The sequence below is a fragment of the Aquarana catesbeiana genome, linkage group LG11, assembly GCF_042186555.1.
Source record: "Aquarana catesbeiana isolate 2022-GZ linkage group LG11, ASM4218655v1, whole genome shotgun sequence".
NCBI lineage: Eukaryota > Metazoa > Chordata > Amphibia > Anura > Ranidae > Aquarana > Aquarana catesbeiana.
This window is the reverse complement of record NC_133334.1, coordinates 237954255-237976236: the sequence shown is the minus strand read 5'-3', so window position 1 is coordinate 237976236 and position 21982 is coordinate 237954255. Positions and strand designations below refer to the sequence as shown.

At 43.9% G+C, this 21982-nt stretch overlaps 1 protein-coding gene across 1 annotated transcript in view; it reads right to left on the bottom strand.

Moving 5' to 3' along the window:
• Positions 1–20193, bottom strand: part of LOC141111750 (uncharacterized) — an 82046-nt gene extending 61853 nt beyond the window's left edge. Inside the window, exon 1 of the mRNA XM_073603887.1 lies at positions 20008–20193. Coding sequence (XP_073459988.1) covers positions 20008–20193 — 186 coding nt within the window. The remainder of the gene's footprint in view (positions 1–20007) is intronic.
• Positions 20194–21982: the final 1789 nt, after the last annotated feature.

Below are 21982 nucleotides of genomic sequence, written 5' to 3'. Positions count from 1 at the left end.
GTTTTGAAGTTAATTCATGCACTGAGGCTTATCCATGGCCTGAAGGTGCAGGAATTGTGGCTAATTTGATATTTTTATGTAAGTCCCCTTTCACACAGGTGATCCGATCAGGTCCACCTGAAAAACTGACCTGATCGGACCCTCCAGTCTTTTCTATGGATCAGCAGATGTCAGCGGACACATGTCCCATCGCCATTTCATCCAATCCTGTCCACCAAAAACAGACAGATGGTGGTCCTCTTCCCCCCAGATTGGATCCCATCCATCAGATCCATTCCCCATAGAGGAGAGCGGGACTGTGTCTGTGGCTATGCAGAGCGGACACGGACCTCTCATCTGCCTGCTCAGCGGGGATCAGCGCAGAGATCCCCTGCTGAACAAGTGGATTCTACTTCATGGAGGCGTCTGTGTAAAAGGGGTCTAATGCTTCAGGGCCAATTTACAACAGATAGTTCAAAAGCTGAATGCAGCTGAAATCAACATACTACACTACAGCCCAGACATACCAGAGACATCAGCAAGCCATGAAGCACAGAGATCACACTGAAACTCCAAGTCACCTTTATTCTTCAGTACATGTAAATATGAATGTGTTTTTTTATGGGCCCCATTTAAGCATATTTTGCACTCATCATTGTGCTGCTGATAGCAAGTTAACCTCAGTTATTATATAATAATACATGCCTTTAATTTGACATTACCAGTACAACTATGAGTGCAAAAATTCAAAACTAGCAAAGACTATAGCTTGCTGTGGTTCATTGACACACTGGTTGTTCAGTGTTGACACTTGACGCTTGATGACCCCCTGATGTAAGGTTTCTGTAAAACTATGTCTTGTGGAGTATTTTGTGGGTACAAGGCTGATGATATCATACGGTTTTAAATATGTACTGTGAGTAGGCTCACATTCCATTTAATGAGAAGCCATATACAGTATGCAGCACTTTTTAGCCACGCCCAATTTTTGCAGCAGCACATTTGAATTGTACACATAATGAAAAATTACCAATGAATGGACAAGGGGAGGGAAGGGGTGGATAAAGGACACTATCACTTCCTTGTATCATGGCCACAGTGGCCAGAAGTACAGCAGTAGCTCCACTCTCCAGTAGAATGAAAGTTTGATTTTATCACCAACCCAACTTAGGAGTATAGTAACCCATATATTATTATTATTATTATTATTATTAATAAACAGGATTTATATAGCGCCAACAGTTTGTGCAGTACTTTACAACATGAGAGGGTCAAGTGGCAACAAAAGGTAATAACTGTGGGGGGTGAGCTGATGGAGAAAATTAAAAAACAGTTGTTAAGTGTGGGTAGGGTAGGCTTCTCTGAAGAGAAGGGTTTTCAGGGAATCGTCTAAAAGCTAATAGAGTAGGAGATAAGTGGACAGATTGGGGTAAGGCATTCCATAGGATTGGAGAGGCTTTGGAAAAGTCCTGGAGGCGAGCATGGGAGGAGGTGACGAGGGAGCTAGAGAGCAGAAGATCTTGAGTCTTGAGAGGAACGAAGAGAACGAGACTAGGCTAGCGATGTAGCTGGGGGCTAAATTGTTGATGGCTTTGTACGTAGTTGTTAGTATTTTGAGTTTAATTTTGAATTTAATTCTTTGGCTGACCGGAAGCCAGTGGAGGGATTGACAGGGAAGGGTAGCAGAGACAGAGCGATTGGTAAGGTGGATGAGTCTGGCAGCAGCATTCATGATGGATTGAAGAGGTGATAGACTATGTAGAGTTAAGCCAATGAGAAGGGAGTTGCAGTAGTCGAGGCAAGAGATGACCAGTGAGCGAATTAAGAGCTTTGTTGTGTCATTGATTAGAAAGGGGCGTATTTTGGAGATGTTGCGGTGGTTTAGGCGGCAGGATTTGGACAGTGATTGGACGTGGTGCTTGAAGGAAAGTTCAGAGTCCAGGACTATACCTATACTTATTGCATATACTTATTGCGGCCCGGCTGACAATCATGGCTAAATGGAAAACTACCTCAGCTCCTAACACCGATTAAGTTATTCAAAGGGTTAAAACACAACATTCCTACGAAAGACATTTTGCTATTCAGTCTCACACGGTACGGGTCTTTAATGAACAGTGGTCACCATGGACCTCTAGATTCCCAGATGACGCTTAACCTTATCAATGGATTTCTTTCAACCAATTCAGATATGAGATTTTCTCCAACTCTGGTACAGTTATATTTGTTTTTGTTTTTCGTTTCCTTATACTTTATATGTTTGTTTTTATTGTTTACAATATAGTGGCTTGCCTACAAGAGACAAGCAATATATATATTTTTGTTTCTTCCTGATAAAATATATAACCCACCTGTACTTAACTTCTTCAGGGGACCGTGGCATCCACATTGTGAAATAGGATGCGTGGTCCCTCCAACTGATAGAGAGACATGCAGGTATGTCATTTATTACTATGTTATATCGATTTTGTATGTTGTGCTCTGCATGCCACTGTTGTACTTTTTGTTTTCTTATTGAAAATTAATAAAAAGAGATTAAAAAGAAAGTTTGATTTTATCACAACAAAGCAGCGATCTGGATGAGGGACAAGTTTTTCTCAAAAACCTTTCTCCATGGAGTTTTACTTTTAAACCACACTTATAATTATGTCTAGTATTGCGATCTTTAATCTGTCAGTACTGTGCAATGCTAATCTGCTATAGAAAAGAGGCTGGTGATTGGGTCCATGAACAGACATTAAAGGAGAAGTAAAGCCAAAGCACATTTAGCTGTACTTCTCCTGTGGATCACAGGAGTGCAGTTTGTTCCGCACTCCTGTGACCCATTTTCAGCTGATAAGTGACAGCACAGAGCCGGTCCAGGCTCAGGTAAGATTGCCACCATATGGTTGGGATCCGCCCACATGCCTGGACCAACACCCGGCTCAGCCTCTCAGTGAGTGAGAGGCTGAGCCAGCCGCTCCCACCCCCTCCACAGCTGAGTGCGGCGCAGCGCGGCGGGGGGAGGGGGGCAAGCAGAGGGCCAGTGACTCACAGACACTGCTCAGGAAGCCGTGAGAACTGAGCGATCAGTGGTGTTTGATTGCTCGGTTCTCAGTCGTAGAGCCGGCGGGGGACGGATGCAGAATTGGACCAATGCTAAATCTACCTAGGTAAGTATGATTTTGAAAAAAAAAAAATATGATTCTCATACTTCTCTTTTAAGCATAAAAGTCAAATTCTTTAAAATAGGATCTCTTTACTTTTATTTCACATTGCCAGTGACAGTGCAACTCCCCGAATACTCATAGGGATACTTTAAATATATTTGTATATATTTTGCTGATTCGGAGCAACTATAATTATTAAGCCTACAAAATTTAATAAAAACCTGAAGACTATATTTGTAGGTGTAAGGTTTTAGCAATTACTTTGCAAGTCATTACTGAATCCCATACAAACAAACACGCCAAGTGTTAGTAAGCATACTTGCTAAGTGCTAACTGCTGTAGCATTATAACGAGGGAAAGAGAACAAACCCACTGTGTGCCTGGCCCTGGACAGTGATGATTACTAACTTTTACAGGTTTAATGAAAACCCTTAAACCTTTTATCATTTTTTGTTTTTAATAATGCTGGTAAGTTTCAATAAAGTCAGCTATTTAGCTTCAAATTCTCCTATTGCAAGAACAATAGGCAGAACATTTAAAAGGAACATATTTTCAGCAAATACAAACTGGAAGTGAAAATTGCAATATTTACTTTCACATCAAAATGTTTGCTCATCCATTTTTTTGTAATATATTTATTAGCCCCTAGAGGGAGGTCCCAGTGTCTCTGTGCAATTACTCTCGTAACAACAGTTGAAATAAGATAGCAGCTTTATAGAAGAGCAAAGTTGAAATTTTCATGAAAAATGAAAAGGTGAGCTAACTTCAAATATCCTGGGTACCCCTCCGGACCTCACTGCACATAGTAGTGTTGCTGGTGTAACACACCGTACACCATAATACACAGCCCCAGAGTGAGTAGTCATCATAATGCTCGTAATGGCAAGCTCTCGTTGGTCATTGCAGTCATGTGATCGTGCTGACTACTGAGAAGTACATCGAAAACGTATTTTTCCAGTAAGCTGTCCCAGAAGCACTTCTTATTGGTCAGTACGGTTAGGTGGTCACACTGACCGATGACTGCTTGCCATTGTGAGCATTATCTGAGCTTACCTTTTAAAAATAGAGCCTTTTAACATAGTAAGGTGAATGTTCGATGAGCTTAATAAATAAAGTAAAGCCTAAATTAATCTGAATACGCATTCATATGAAAGGGGGAAAAAATCTTTGCATATGATTGGACAACTGAAGGAAGCAGAACTTTACCTTATTTACTAAGCTTAGTGAATATTCACATTTTACAGTGAACAGTCTCTATTCCTTTAGTAAATCAACCCCTTAGGCATGCATTATCAGAAAGAGCGGTAAAGCATAACAATTCTGTATTACTTCAAAGCTATCACACCAAGGTAACAAGGTGCAGCATCAATATCCTATTCATTATTAGACAACTGAAATCTGATTGGTCTTTCTAAACAACTGAAATCTTATTAACCGTATTAGACATCTGAAATTTGACTGACAACACTAGACAACTAAAATCTCATTGGCCGTACTAGACAATTGAATTCTCATTGGCCATATAAGACAACTGAAATCATTGGCTGTACTAGACAACTGAAATCTGACTGGCCATATAAGACAACTGAAGTCTGATTGACTGTACTAGACAGCTGAAATTCAACTGGCCATTATAGAAAACTGAAATCTGATTGGCTTTACAAGACAACTAAAATCCGATTTGTCGTACTAGACAGCTGAGATCCGATTGGCCATATAAGACACCTGAAATCTGATTGGCTTTACTAGATAACTGAAATATGACTGGCCGTACTAGACAACTGAAATTCAACTGGCCATAATAGACAACTGAAATCTGATTGGCTGTACAAGACAACTAAAATCTGACTGGTCATACTAGACAACTGAAATCTGATTGGCCGTACTAGACCACTCAAATCTGACAGTACTAGACAACTCAAATCTGATTGGCCGTACTAGACAACCCAAATTTGACAGTACTAGACGACTTAAATCTGATTGGCTGTACTAGACATATGAAATTCGACTGGCCGTACTAGGCACCTAAAATCAAATTGGCTGTACAAGACAACTAAAATCCGATTAGTCGTACTAGACAGCTGAGATCCGACTGGCCATACTAGACAACGGAAATCTGATTGGCCATACTAGACAATGGAAATCTGATTGGGTGTACTAGACAACTGAAATTTGATTTGCCATAATAGACAACTGAAATCTGATTGGCTGTACAAGACAACTAAAATCTGATTGGTCATACTGGACAACTTTAATCCGACTGGCCACATGAGACAACTGAAACCTGATTGGCCATACTAAAGAGCTGAAATCTGATTGGGCATACTAAACAAGTGAAATTAAACTGGCCATAATAGACAACTCAAATCTGATTGGCTGAACAAGACAACTAAAATCTGATTGGTTGTACTAGACAACTGAAATCTGATTGGCCATAAAAGACAACTGAAATCTGAATGGCCATACTTAACAACAACTGAAAACTGATTGGCCGTACTTAACAACTGAAAAGTGATTGGCCATACTAAACAACTGAAATTCGACTGGCCATATTAGACAACTAAAATCTGATTGGCTGTACAAGACAATTAAAATCTGATTAATCATAATAGACAAGTGAAATCCAATTGGCCATATAAGACAATTGAAATCTGATTGGCTGTACTAGGCAACTCAAATCCAACTGGCTGCTGCTGGGAGACACTTTATTGTACAACTCAGCATCATGCTGGCGGCGTATGCAGAGGATAGACTTACTGCCCGGGAATGGGTCAGCTGGCTAGTATTTCTGCAAATCTTGCAGTAAAGAGATGATCAGTAAGAGACATATAATGAACATTTCCTTTCCTTAAGAGCAGGCACATTTACTGACGTCTTTTCACCATTCTGCACAGTAACATTGTGGCATTTGCAGTGACAATGCCTTTGGGTATCGGTAGAGTCCGACTTTGCTTTATGAATATTAACAGCTCTGCAAATTGTGCATGAATGAAGCCAGAAACCAATCCAAAGGATTCATGTGATTACAAGAGACACTTCTGCTGAATGCGTTGGTTATTACGTTCTACAATATGTGCGCAATGCCAGGCCTGCTGGCATGCCAGTTCAACTCGGGTATGGGGACCAGTTTTAAATAGCAAAGGAAAGCTGCAATATAATTATTTCTTTCATTTCTGAAGTCACAGACTCTAAACAGGAAAAAGATGATTTTTCTCCAAATGGTTTTTATTTATGGTGTAGTCAAGCGAATGTGAACATTTTTGCAATTACACTGACTAGAGAATACAGTCCTCCAGTGATGTGGATTTTTATTGGTATTCTGGAATTCTGATTGTGCTCATTGTTAGCTAGGCCCCTATAATTAAAGGTATCCCCATATTCTAAATAGCCTGGACTAGGAGCCTGATGAACAGGAAAGTAACTAGAAATCTCCAGACCCCATAGTTCAAGTTTAGCCCCCTCACCCCAGAAAAAAAACAAACACCATTGTACAACATTCTAATTACCCAGGCAGGTTATAAAGGACAGTAGAGGGTGCTGTGGAGGGTGGTAATAGAATAGAGTGCTGTAGAATATAAAATACACAGCATACAGAATGAGTTATTGTAATATAGGGAAAGTCAGGACCAGAGGAAAAGCCAACTGTCCCTGATTTCGAGGGACTGTCCCTGATTTGGAGCAATGTCCCTCTGTCCCTCTTCCCCCCTCATTTGTCTCTCATTTTGGTCTGATCCATATAGCTGTATATAAAATGCACTTTTTATCTTTCAAAAAGTGTTTCCCAGTGCTAAACCTTTCTTCCAAATTCTAAATTGCTGCATTTATACATTTTAAAAGCCAATATAAAGGAATAGTAGTGGTAAAAATAAAGCCCTTGTGGATTTTATTAACCTTTTTTTGGGTTAATTCTCCTTTAAGAGGGTGTGGCAGGGGGCGTGTCCCATACCTACATACCTTGGCTGGTAGGTGTCCCTCATTCCCATCTCAAAATGTTGGAAGGTATGCAGAAGCATGGCATGACTTGGTAAAAAGGGGAGTATAGGCATGTGAGAAGTTTTAGTAATTTTAAAGGATGCAAAGAGGTGGGTGTACTAACCTGTTTGGTGAGGCCGGACAGGAACAGGTGGGGGCTTCAGGGGATGTAAGCAGGAGGGTCTCAGGAACGTTTTAGCTGGAGGACAGGAGGACAGCAGACATTGTGGAATCTTAACACCCCCCCCCCCTTTATTCACTGACTTTTCTTTTTTACTCTTATTGTTGGTTGTGCAGTTTTGTCAATTAAGGTGTAAGTCATGGCAGCTGGTGGGGTTCAAGGTCCTAGAAGGTGGGCAGCAGGTTAAAGATGAATTGATAGGGTCCCGTCTTGGGTACAGCTCCCCTCAGTTTTGTACATTTATGGTAGTACCCAAGGTTACTGGCAACTCTCTCCGAGTTGGTGTGGTGTGGCTGGAGGTCTACTTCATGTGTTAGCGCAAGTTAATTGCCTACATGGACCATGAGGCCTCAGTATACATTAATCATTGAAGGTCATTCTGTTTTTCATTATCTGTTATTTATATTTGTTCGTTATATTGGTTATATACAGTATATCATTGTTAATAAAGTGGCTGCTGTGGCCATTAAAACTCCAATTGGTGTGGTTTATTTAGTTAGGGTGGAGGGGTGGCCAGGCAGCATGAGTGCCAAAATTCATCTTTAAAAACCCCTTCCCGCCGACCGTACGCACATATGCGTACTCGGCTTTCCGGGGTTATACCGGGATGATGCCCGCAGCTGCAGGCATCATCCCGGTACCGTTGTTTTCAGCGGGCGATCGGCTACCCGAGTATAACAACCGATGCGGCTAAAAGCCGCTCGGCTGTTATACCGGAGGAGCGGGAGGGGACATCCCCCCCCGCCGCCTCCCGCCGCTGTTACCGGGCCTCCCGTGCGATCGGGAGGCCCGGTGACCAATCGGGAATCTTCGGCGGCTGGGGGCGGGCTGGAATGAAGCTGTGAGCGGCTTCGTTCCAGCCTTCTAATTGTAAACGCAGAAGCGACGTTATGACGTCACTTCCCGTTTACTCGGCTGCCAATGGCGCCGAATTTAAAAAAGTACACAGTATTCAGAATCGCCGTTTTCGGCGATCTGAATACTTTGAAGTGTAAAGGAGGGATGGGGGGTCTTTTAGACCCCCCATCCCTCCATAAAGAGTACCTGTCACCACCTATTACTGTCATAAGGGATGTTTACATTGCTTGTGACAGCAATAAAAGTAAAAAAAAAAAAAAAAAATTTTTAAACACAATTTATAAAAGTACAAAAATAAATAAAATAAATAAATAAATAAAAATTTTTTTTAAAGTGCCCCTGTCCGCGCGAGCTCGCGCAGCGAAGAAAACGCATACGGAAGTCGCGCCTGCACATGTAAACGGTGTTCAAACCACACATGTGAGGTATCGCCACGATTGTCAGAGCGAGAGCAATAACTCTAGCCCTAGACCTCCTCTGTAGCTCAAACCTGGTAACCGTAAAAAAAAAAAGCGTCACCTATGGAAATTCATAGGTACCGTAGTTCGTCGCCATTCCACGAGTGCGTGCAATTATAAAGGGTGACATGTTTGGTATCTATTTACTCGGCGTAACATCATCTTTCACATTATACAAAAAAATTGGGGTAACTTTACTGTTTGGATTTTTTAAAATTCATGAAAGTGTCACTTTTCCAAAAATTTGCGTTTAAAACACCGCTGCACAAATACCGTGTGATAAAAAATATTGCAACAATCGCCATTTTATTCTCTAGATTCTCTTCTAAAAAAATATATATAATGTTTGGGGGTTCTAAGTAATTTTCTAGCAAAAAATACGGATTTTAACTTGTAAACACCAAATTTCAAAAATAGGCTTAGTCATGAAAGGGTTAATACCCTAGTCATGTACAGCACAGTATGCAGAATGGGATGGTGTGGTATATAAAATGCACAGTGCAGATTACAGAATGGGATGACGGATAAAAAATGTGCAACACATCATACAGAATGGGTCAGTATGGGATATAAAATGTACAGCACATATTCAGGCCCGGATTTACATCCCAGGAACCTATAGGCAGAGAATTCTGAAGCCCCCCCCCCCCCCAAAAAAAAATAGCACTAATCAACACATACACCCTTATGCCGTGTACACACGACCGAACTTTTTGACAGCAAAGGTCCGACGGAACAAATCCACCCAACAATTCGATCGTGTGTGGGCTCCTTATTCTAGTCCCGTCGTACCTCATCACGGTCGAATCCGTCGGACTTTGTTGTGATCGTGTGTAGACAAGTCCGATTCGACGTCTACACGGAAAGACCGTCGGACCTTTGATGCCGAAAAGTCCGGTCGTGTGTATACGGCATAAAGCATAAATTTCTTCTGCAAGTTAAAATTCTCCCCAAACAAAAATGCAAAAATTCCCCATCCCCACAGTCCAAATTCCCCTCCCAGCAAATATCATTCCCCCCAATCCCACCTTCCAGGTCAAAATTCCTCCGATTCCCCATAAATTACCCCTCCTAGCACACGTCCTCCTTCCTTCCGAATCCCCCCTCCTAGCATAAATTTTCTCCCCTAAATACCCTCTCCTAGCTTAAACCCTCCCCCCAAATCCCCACTCCTGGTGTAAATCCTCCCCCCAAATCCCCAATCTTAGTGTAATTTCTTCCCCCAAATCCCCCCTCTTAGTACAAATCCTCTCCCCCAAATCCCCCCTCCCAGCACAAATCTTCTCCCCCCAAACCCCCTACTAGCACAAATCTTTCCCCCCAAATCCCCCCTCCTAGTACAAATCCTCTCCCCCAAATCCCCCCTCCCAGCACAAATCTTCTCCCCCCAAACCCCCTACTAGCACAAATCTTTCCCCCCAAATCCCCCCTCCTAGTACAAATCCTCTCCCCCAAATCCCCCCTCCCAGCACAAATCTTCTCCCCCCAAACCCCCTACTAGTACAAATCTTTCCCCCCAAATCCCCCCTCCCAGCACAAATCTTCTCCCCCCAAACCCCCTACTAGCACAAATCTTTCCCCCCAAATCCCCCCTCCTAGCACAAATCCCCTCAAATCCATTCTCTTCGCACAGCCCCCTTAAAATTACCCCATCCCAGCAAAAACCCTGCCTCTCTCCTGTAACTCTCCCCTCCTAGCACGAATCTTCCCCAATTCCACATAATTACATTGTTAGTCTGGTTGAAAAAAGAGACAAGTCCATCCAGTTCAACCAATGGAAGGGGGGAAAAATGATACAATCCTGTATATACAACCCTATACCCAAAGTTTATCCAGAGAAAAGCAAAAAACCCCAATAAAGCATGATCCAATTTGCTCCAGCAGGGGAAAAAATTCCTTCCTGATCTGGACTTCCAGCAGGGCGTGGATACAATGTTCATGGGGGGGCTGGAGGAGTACAAATGAAATCTGGAGGGACGCAGCCCATGCCAGCACACCCTAGATCCAGCCATGTACAGACAGGCACCCCTCTAGGAAGGGCGCCTGTAGGGCGCCCTGATGTTGGACGAGAAGGCCTGGCTCATAGTCTCTGCTTTAATTGATCCCAAAGGTGTTCTATCGGGTTGAGGTCAGGACTCTGTGTAGGCCAGTCAAGTCCCTCCACCCCAAACTCACTCATAAATGTCTTTATGGACCTTGCCCTGTGCACTGGTCCAAATCATTTGGTGCAGGGGGGATTATGGCGTGGGGTTGTTTTTCAGGGGTTGGGCTTGGCCTTCTCATCCACATCAGTATCTGACCTCTCAAATGCGCTTCTGGAAGAATAGTCAAACATTTCCATAGACACAGTCCTAAACCTTGTGGACAGCCTTCCCAGAAGAGTTGAAGCTGTTAGCCAACTCAATACTGAACCCTATGGACTAAGGATGGGATGCCATTAAAGTGTAATGTGTAATGTGCGTGTAAAGGCAGGTGTCCCAATACTTTTGGTAATATAGTGTTTAATTTTGCCATTTCACTAATTTATGACTATGTTTAATTGATTAGCACATGTATGAAAATTTAGATATGTATGGAAGGTATATAGCAAGTGATGTTTAATATTTTCTTTTTAAAGTTTTGCATTATTTGCAGGGAATAGACAGCAGCTGCAAATTGTTAATTTAATACAACCTACTTACATGAGACACAGGGGTGCGGGTGTTCCATTAGAAAATACATTTAATGTATTTAACCACATGTCGACCAATGCACAACAATAGACTTCGGCACAATGGCATGGCTGAGCAAATGGGCGTACAGGTACGTCCCTTTTAAATCGCAGCATTGTGGGCAAGGGCCCGCCTCATACTCGGACCTCGTACTCGGACTCCATGTCCGCCTGGGGGCCCGCGATCGTGTCACGGAGCGGCAGAACGGGGAGATCCCTTTGTAAACAAGACATTTCCCTGTTCTGCCTAGCAACATGACAGAGATCTACTGCTCCTTGTCATCGGGAGCAGTGATCTCTGTCATGTTCTAGTGAGGCAATCCCCCCACAGTTAGAATCACTCCCTAGGACACACTTACTCCCTTGATCGCCCCCTAGTGTTTAACCCCTTCCCTGCCAGTGTCATTTACACAGTAAACAGTGCATTTTTATAGCACTGATCGCTGTATAAATGACAATGGTCCCAAAATAGTATCAAAAGTGTCCGATCTATCCTCCATAATGTCGCAGTCAGGAAAAAAAAATCGCAGATTGCCGCCATTACTAATAAAAAAAACATTAATAATAAAAATGCCATAAATCTTTCCCCTATTTTGTAGACATTATAACTTTTGCGCAAACCAATCTATATACACTTGTTGCTATTTTTACACCTAGAATGCATATCGGCCTAAACTCAGAAAGAAATGTGTTTTTTTATATATTTTTGGGGGATATTTATTATAGCAAAAAGTAAAAAATATTGCTCTTTTTTCGAAATTGACGCTCTTTTTTTGTTTATAGCGCAAAAAATAAAAACCGCAGAGGTGATCAAATACCACCAAAAGAAAGCTCTATTTGTGGGGAAAAAAAGGACATCAATTTGTTTGGATGCAATGTCGCGCGACCGCGCAATTGTCAGTTAAAGCGACGCAGTGCCGTATCAAAAAGTGCTCTGGTCAGGAAGGGGGTGAATCCTTCCGGGGCTGAAGGGGTTAATAAATGCATATTTTTATAAGCTTTTATATCTAGGCAGTATTCTTTATATCTAATGCCTCATGCCCCAGATGGTGTTCTATTGAACGAAACTGGTCAAGTAGACTGAACTAACTCCACGTTAGTGTGCTTCTTGGATGTATTTGTGATCACATACCTTATCTTGCCTGTTTATATCATCATTGATGGAAGTGTTCTACCTTTTAAAATAAAACCCATAGTTGATGGTTTTACACTATGTGGTGGCCTCTTTCTTTTATGAATGGTGGAGTCCATGATTGGGTTCGTGACAAGGTTGAACGGAAGTTCAACCACGTTCCCAGTTCCATGCCTGTTTGACTCTCTCCGTGCCGCTGGCATTGGGTCCACTGAGTCCGGTAATGCCGCGTACACGCGGTCGGACTTCCAGCAGGAAAAGTCCAACGGAATCTTTCCGATCGTGTGTGGGCCTCATCAGACTTTTTTTTTCGAAAATTCTGATGGACCTAGAAATAGAACATGTTTTAAATCTTTCCGACGGAATCAACACCTATCGGGAAAACCGCTCGTCTGTATGCTGTTCCGACGGACCATAAATGACGCATGCTCTGAAGCAAGTACGAGACGGAAGCTATTGGCTACTGGCTATTGAACTTCCTTTTTCTAGTCCCGTCGTACGTGTTCTACGTCACCTCGTTATAGACGTTCGTACTTTGGTGTGATCGTGTGTAGGCAAGGCAGTTTCAGCGGAACTCCGTCGGAAAAAACGGTCGTGTGTACGCGGCAAAAGAGAATCCAATCTTTTTCATCGGTGGCGGATTCACAATCTATGGTGATTTCTTACTGGATGGAGGTCTATCCTTCAGAGTTTGAATATATCTTCAATTTCAACTTGTGATTTAATTTCACCTGTTTGGACTGTTTTTTGTTTTTTTCCCTTTATGCGTTATTTTTTCACAATGCTATGTCACATATATGGACTTTTTAGTGATTTCAGTTCATGAATTGTATTTATATTAATGTATTGTTGTCACATATATGGACTTTTTAGTGATTTCAGTTCATGAATTGTATTTATATTAATTTATTTTTGTTTGCACCTAGCACTTTATTTTATTTTGCTCAGTCAGTGTGTTATACTTACTGTTTGCATACTTGCACAATTTTCTAATATATACACAGGATATGGATTAGCTCTGCACTTAATATTCCCAGTATTCTTTACAACTGCGTTTTTATGACTGGGGTTCCCTTTTAAGCATTCTGCTTTCCATCTTCGAGCAATAACACAAAGCAGATGGATGACAACTATTTTAGTAATTTAAATAGACAACATCATTGATCATGTGAGCAAAAATCCTGCTTATTTCATCTCAGTTCCATGTATTACTTAAACAGGAGAAATTCTATCAGAATATGGAAAGTGGAAATTGTGCCTAAGCCACTTAACCTCAGCTAAAGATTGTAGGGAAAAGCTGGTCTGCATTTTTTTTTACAAGCCCCGAGTAGGTGCAGAGGGGTCCCGTGGGAGATAGACAATGTTCACAGCCACTAGGAAGAATTGTTATCTCACAAGGACATGTGTGGGTTATGGCAACACTTTGATGGGAATGTCTTATCCTTGTTTCCAAGGCTCCCTCAGCTTAGGCCAAGCACTGGGTTTGATTATTTTCACTGAAAATAAAAGGATATTTTCAATAATAAATCTTCATTTCCTGTGTTTCCCAGTATTGATAGAATGCAGTTTGATATCAAAGCTTGGTTTATGAATAAATAAAAAAAAAAAAAGTTTGGCTCATGCTATGCTGCACAAAACTATTTAACCCTTAAAGATGAACTCAATATGCGAGGTACACAAATACGCAAGTACGCAAATACCTAAATATATTGGTGCAATACACATATAGGAGATGTTTTATCTGCAAAAGGATTTGTATTCCTATCCATCCAGTCCTGAGATGCATAGCTCCCAACTGTCCCTGATTTCGAGGGACTGTCCCTGATTTGGAGCAATGTCCCTCTGTCCCTCTTTCCTCCTCATTTGTCCCTCGTTTTGGTTTGATCTATATAGATATATATAAAATGCACTTTTTATCTATCAAAAAGTGTTTTCCAGCACTAAAACTTTCATCTGATTTCTAAATTGCTGCATTTGAAAATTCCAAAAGCCAATATATAGGAATTGTAGTGGTAAAAAAGCACTTTTGGTTTTAACCAATCTTGTTTTTTTGTACAATTCTCCTTTAAGGGGGTGTGGTAAGAGGCGTGTCCTATATCTGCATACTTTTTCTGATAGGTGTCCCTCATTTCCATCTCAAAAAGTTGGGAGGTATGGAGATGTATACAGCCCTAGCCAGACAGCAGAGCCCAGTTGATGACCTGGTTTTATCTACAGAAGTTAAGCAATATAACGTGGTCAACTCCCTGCTCCCAGCCTGGGACTGGACAGCAGCACACCTGATTGGCTTCAAGGACTGCTACTTTCTCCCCCAGTCTGAGTGCAACAGGTTTCTACAAGAGGCTGAAATTCAGGTACTTGCACAGGTTGCATATAAAAATACCCTTTATAATGTTTTAATAAACCCATAAATGCATTATCTGTTTTTATATCTGCCTAGAACAGTGGTTCTCAACCTTTCTAGTGCTGTGACCCCTTGAGACAATTTCCCAAGCTGCGGGGACCCCTAACAGTAAAATGTTTGTAGCGTGGGTTGTCAGCACCCAAGGCAAGACAAGTAATTTGCGCCCCTAAGGCCCCTTTCACACTGGGGTGGTGAGGGCGTCGGCGGTACAACAGCGCTATCTTTAGCGCTGCTGTACCGTCGTTCTTGCAGCGGTATTCGGCCGCTAGCGGGGCGGTTTTAACCCCCGCTGGCGGCCGAAAAAGGGTTAAAATCCCTCGTACAGCGCGGCTATAGCCGCTGTATTGCCGCGGTATAGCTGCGCTGTCCCATTGATTTCAATGGGCAGGAGCGGTGAAGGAGCGGTGAATACACCGCTCCTTCACCGCTCCAAAAAAGCGGTTTGCAGGACTTTTTTCACCGCCCTGCCTGCGCACCGCTTCAGTGTGAAAGCCCTCGGGCTTTCACACTGAACAAACAGCGGAGGCTGTTCAGGGGTGGTTTGCAGGCGGTATTTTTAGCGCAATACCGCCTGCAAACCGCCCCAGTGTGAAAGGGGTCTAACCCACAGACATTTAGTGGTCCCTGAGTCCCTTCCACTCATACAATATTAAAATCCCTTATAGTACATTTTAGGATGTTCCACTCTTTCTCTTTGTTTTCCTTTCTTTCTCTTTTATCTCTCTCTATCCTCCAGCCCCTCCCACTTCATATTCCATACCAGTCAGCTGACCTCTAGTCTCTGCCCCCAGCCATGCCGTGAACTAAATGGGCGGCTGCGACAAGGCTGAGTGGGCGGCCACAGGCTCCAGGGACAGCCCTGCTGGGTGGCTGGGAAAAGGCTGGGAGAGCGGTGCAGGCTTCAGGAACAGCCCACGATTGGGTGACCCCTGGCAAATCGTCATTCGACCCCCAGGTTGAGAACCACTGACCTTGAACGTTAGACCTGGTTCACACCTATGCATATTGCAGTTTGCATATTCCAGGTGCATTTTACAATACACGTTTTTGATCCATTGAAGTCTATAGAACCAAAAACTTGAAAAAAAGTCCCTGGCCCTTTCCATAAAATGCATAGATGTGAACTTGACCCATAGGAAACCATGTTATATGGACTGTAGTGTTTTTCTGCAAAACTGCAAAAAAATGCATAGGTGTGAACCAGGCCTTAAAGGAAATCTGGCAAGAGACATGTATAGGCAGGTATTGGTGAAGTGGAACAGGTAAGCAGATCAGAAGTTCAGGCTCCCCTTGCTGCATGCACACCTGAAGTAATAAAAATTACTCACGCCAAAGACAGCCAGGCAACTAGCATTTTCATGCAATGTAAGCTCAAAAGTTTCTACCGAGGGAGGTTTATTTTTTATTTTTTTATTTTTTTTTATATTTTTATTGAATAATAAGTAGTATTGTAACAAAAGTTCTCCCGCGCAGGGGAGTCGAAAAAAATAGAATAACATACAGAGAAACAGTTTTTAACAAAGAGGGTTCCCAGAGACATACACCATCTTGGCGGTTCTGCCATGTGTGCGGAGGATAGTGCGGAGGGAATTATACTTGTAACAGTAACGTGAGGAACAGTGACAACTGATTTAATTAGCTGCCAGTTGCCCCGAGACCCCGGAACCCCATATGGGATCAGACTGTGCCAGGGTACCACCTCAGTCATGGCTGGATTATACTGTCATGTTCTAGGTGAGAGGCCGGATTGCTAAGAGGGCGCCCCTTGCAACTAAGTGCAGCATAACCCTGGGAGTGAGACAGGGAATACGATGCCCAAAGGTGCACGGATTGCCGGATGCTGATGGCTGGATAGCTGAGAGTTGCTGGGGTGCATTGGGCAACCGTGCATGGAAGTATTCCAGTGGAGAAACCAGGAACAAGGTCAAGGCAGGCCAAGGGTCATATACCATAGGAGCAGTCCGAGAGAGGCACAACAGGGTTAATCAGGAACAGGGTCAGTAGCCAAGCGAAGGTACAGGGGTACAGACAGGAGCATAGTCAAGTCCAAGCCAGAGGTCGATGCAAGCGGAGATCAGGGTGAGTCAGGCAAGCCAAGAAGTAACAGGAATCAGGTAATCAGATATAGGTAGCACGTACTGGGAACACAGGGAACTATTGATAATCCAGCAATTTGCATACAACTGCAGCAGGTTTAAATAAGCCAGAGGGCGCCAAACACTGTCACTGTGCGCGCCCGTGCGCGCGTCTGCGGGCACCTGCCGTAACGCATCTGTGTGTCACCGTTGGCGCGCATCTGCTTGCACGCATGCGCACAGGGATGCGCCTGGCGTGACCATGACAGTTACTGGCAGGATCGCCAGTCCTAAAACTACTTCCTTGACACCACCACTGAAATGCCTTGATATCCATCCCTGGAGGGAATAAGGGGTTATGAAAAATGAAGGCCAAGGATTGCCACTTAGATGTTATGGTGTTTAATTTATGTAGGGAGTCGCATAATGCTATTGAGTGAGATAGGGTAGGGGATAGGATCTGGGGCCTAGGTCTAGGCGGGCGCCATATAAGGAAACAAATAGTGAAATTAGGGATAGCTTGTTTTTCCATTCCTATCCAGTCAGGTTTAGGGCCCCTGGCTGAGATTTGGCTCAGTTGTGCTGCCTGGTAGTACCACCAGAGATTGGGCAGTCCTAAACCCCCATTCCGTTTGGGTCTCAAGGGGGTCTTTTTGGGGATTCTGTGATTTGATTTGCCCCATGTAAATCGGATTATCAATGACTGTAGGTTATTGATATGGAGTTTGGGGACCGGTATGGGAAGAGAGCGGAAGAGGTATAGTAACCCTGGTAGGAGGGTCATTATAATGGCATTGACCCTTGCTAGCCAGGACAGTTTGTGTAGTGACCATTTATCAAGATCATTCTTAAGCTTCTTGAACATGGGTGGGTAGTTGTATTTATACAGTTGGTCTATAGTGGTCGTCAGGTGGATGCCCAGGTATGGTATGGAGGTGGTACTCCAAGAGAAGGGGAAATGGTTCCGTAATCTATCCACTAGGGACGAGGTGGTGGAAACGTTGAGGGCGACAGACTTGGACATATTGACTTGCAATCCAGAGACCTGTCCAAATTTGTGTAGGAGTTGCAAGACATTAGGGGTTGAGATGAGAGGGGAGGTGATGAAGAGGAGGACATCATCTGCGAAGAGCGCGCATTTGTGTGTTGTAGGTCCACATTTGACTCTGTGGATGTCTGGATGACCTCTAATAGAAATAGCTAAAGTTTCGATTGCAATGGCAAAAAGGAGGGGGGATAGTGGGTAACCCTGTCTAGTTCCTTTGGTGATGGGGAAAGGGTCTGAGAGGTGTCCTTGGAGTCTGACCTGTGCTTTGGGCAGGGAATAGAGGGCTTCAAGAAGGTTGAGAAAATTTGAGCCGAAACCCTACCTTTCTAAAGTGCCGAATAGGTAAGGCCAGGTGACTGTGTCAAAGGCCTTTTGGAGGTCAATGGACAAGAGAAAGCCTTCTTGTGGTGAGTTGCCATCCCAGTCTGACTTCAGAAGGGATATGATATCTACTGCCCTGGTCCGGGCCCTGTCTCCCCGGGATGAAACCAACCTGGTCTTTATGTACATAGGACCCTATGAAGGATACTAATCTGTTGGATAAAATTTTCATCATTATTTTTAGGTCTTAGTTAATTAATGATATGGGTCTGTAGTTGCTCACTTGGCTCTGGTCCTTGCCAGGTTTGGGGATGACAGAGATGTATGCTAAATTAGCTGCTGAGTCTAAAGGTGAATCCTTGCTAAGGGAATTGAAAAAAATGGACCAGATAAGGAGATAAGACATCAATAAATGTCTTATAATACTGTGTCGAGAAGCCATCTGGGCCTGGGGCTGAGCCTCTTTTCAGCTCTTTTATGACCTCTCTTACTTCCTTTTCAGAAATGGAGATGTCCATTATAGAGCAATGTGGGTCGGAGATTTTGGGGAGTGGGATGTTGTCTAAGAAAGTGTTAAGTGTATGTATACTGCTGGGGTTTGTTCCTGAGTATAGATTTAAATAGAACGAGTGGAATGCTTCTAGGATCTGTTTGGGATTTTGGATCAGGGTGCCGGATAGTGATTTCGTTTTGGGCAGGGCATGAACCCTATGCTTAGGTGAGAGCTTTGCTGCAAATTTGGTGGCTGAATTTGTCTGAATGGAGATAGAATCTGCCGCTCACCCATCTTAGGTGTTTTTCAGCTCTTGAGGTAAGGCCTGTATTCAGGGCAATTCTAGCTGCATCAAGTTGAGCTAGAGATGCGGGTGTGGGGTTGTTTTTGTGTGTTTTACTCATGGACTGAAAGTTTTTCTCTAGATTGATTATGTCTATTTGTTTTTCTCACTTAAGGCGTGATACTAGCTGGATGAGTTTACCCCTCATGACCGCTTTATGGGCTCCCCATAAGGAGCTTGGAGATATGTCCGGGGTATCGTTAATGCCGAAGTATTCCTGTAGCTCTTTTTCAAGCATAGTACAGTGTACTGGATTGGTGAGGAGAGTCTCATTAAGGCGCCACTGGGAGGGACTTGCCTGGTTCATAAAACCAGTGATTTTAAGGGAGCCTAAGGAGTGATCCGACCAGGGGACCTCACTTATAGAGGCCTGAGATGCTAAGTGAATATCTGAGGTGTGTAGGAAAATATGATCTATGCGTGCATACGTTCTATGAGGTGCAGAGAAATATGTATAATCCTCTGCGGTAGGATGTAATTCCCTCCCTTTCCTGGGAGGTAAGGGAAGGAGGGAATGGATAAGGGTTAGGGGGAGAGGGGAAATATATTTGTGGGATGAAAACTATACCAGTTCTTTTGGTCCCAGTCCATGGCTTAAATGAATAACTGCAGCCTTCGTGGAAAGGAGAGTAGTAGAGGTTAGTGGACCTTGGGATATAATGAAAAAAAAAAGGTGGGGAGAGGTGGAGATAAGGGAATAGCTGGAATGGGAGGACAAGCCCAACAGGTCCAAAAAAGGACCAAGTGGGTGTAGGAGTAGCCACTACACCATCGGGGGTTCCGGGTAAATCGGAAGGATTGGAATCGGACCCCTAGGGGTCAGTCGGCTTAGGTGCTCATCTTGGAGGGATAGAGTCACTGTGTCTCTTTGATTGCTGTTTCACCCACAGCGGAGTAAGGGGGCTGTTCGGTGGAGGCCTCTTGGAGGAGTTGTCCATCTGGTGGGGAGGTAGTTCCTGTAAGATGAACCCGAGTTGAAGGAGTAGACGTTCAGCATTTTGTAAGTTTGTGAAGCTGTAAGATTTTTCTTTGTACTGGAACTGCAAGCGGTCCTGCAGGTAAAGGCCCATCTGTACTTTATCATTTTCTGGGAGAGAACGTCAAGGAGAGGTTTGAGGGATCTCCTCTTCTGGATGTGGAGAATATATCCGCAAAAATTTGGATTTTATTGCCATGTATGTTGAGATTGTCCCGATTGCGAGATTTCTTCATGATCTCCTCCTTCACCCCGTAGAAATGGGGTTATACCGCAATATCCCGTGGGAGACCATCTTGGCAGGGGGGTTGCAATGCTCTGTGGGCCCTATCCAATTCGTGATCCTGGATATCTGGGATGATATCCTTTATAAATGATTTGACGGTGCCTGTCACTGATAGATTTGGGTACTCCTCTGATGCGAAAATTGTAGCGTCTGCTCCTATTCTCTAAATCATCTATCTTGGAGAGAGCAGTTTCAAGTTGTTCTTGAAGTGTCTGGATGCATGTGGTATTCTGATTCGTGCGTGCTGCAGAGTCATCTACTGCCTGTTCAATTGTATCCATTTGGGCCCCCAGGCTCTGTAGGTCTGCTTTAATGGAGGAAGTAATCTGCATTGCATTTTGTGCCAGACCAGCAGCCAGCATGTCAGAGAAGCTGCTTAATAGCTGGGCCATTTCAGGGGGGTGATTGTGTAGCATGGGAGAGGCCTGTAGCGAATCTGCCAGGCTGTTAGGAGTGTTAATCAGGGGAGAGTGGGGGATGCCTGCCATTGATCTGCCCAGGAGTGATTCAGTGGAGGCTGTGGAAACAAGAAAGTCCTGTTTGTTACTCACAGGGGTGGATGCAGGCAAGGGAGGAGGTGGAGGGTCCGCTATACTGTCCTGGGTTTCTGTGTCTCCGCATGGAGGAGCTGCGGCCGCCATCTTGGGAGGCTCAGGGTTAGCCAGGCTGAAGTTGAGCTGACGATTAACGTCCTTCTTTGAGTGGACCCCTGACATACGGGCGTTTGCCCCGTGCTGTCCAGAGATGGGGGGGGGGTCATACTGAGGGTTCCCGCTGGATGTAGCTGGTGTGAGGGCTGCTGGAGGACTAGAGCGGTATGGAGCTCCCGGCTAGTGTGGCGATCCGGAAGTCCCGCAAATGCGCACTGGAAGGTTTATTTTAAAATGCATGTGGCATGCAAAGCTTTCATATTAGCTGTTCTCCAGTTAGCTGCTGAAGAGACTGTTTACTCAGCTTTTGCAAGGGGGAGCTAAAAGTTTTGTTTATTTCTTAGATAAATACTGTAGGTGTATGTGATTAGCCTGTTTGACATGAAGGCTGCTGCAGAGGTCAACTAGTGTGGCATGAGGGATGTTCCAGAAGTCAACTAGTGTGGCATGAAGACTGTTCCAGAGGTCAACTAGTATGGCATGAGGGCAGTTCCAGAGGTCAACCAGTGTGGCATGAGGGATGTTGCACAGGTCAACCATTGTGGGCATGAGTGCTGCTGCAGAGGTCAACTAGTATGGCATGAGGGATGTTACAGAGGTCAACCAGCGTGGCAAGAGGGATGTTCCAGATGTCAACCATTGTGGCATGAGGGCTGTTCCAGAGGTCAACTGATGTGACATGAGGGCTGTTCCAGAGGTCAACTAGTGTGACATAAGGGCTGCTGCAGAGGTCAACTGATATAGCTAGAGAGCTGTTGCAGAGGTCAACCAGTTTGGCATGAGGAATGTTCCAGAGGTCTACCAGTGTGGCATGAGAGATGTGCCAGATGCCAACCAGTGTGGCATGAGGGTTATTCCAGAGGTCAACTGGTGTGGCATGAGGACTGTCACAGAGATTATCCAGTGTGGCATGAGGGATGTTGCAGAGATCAAGTGATGTGACATGA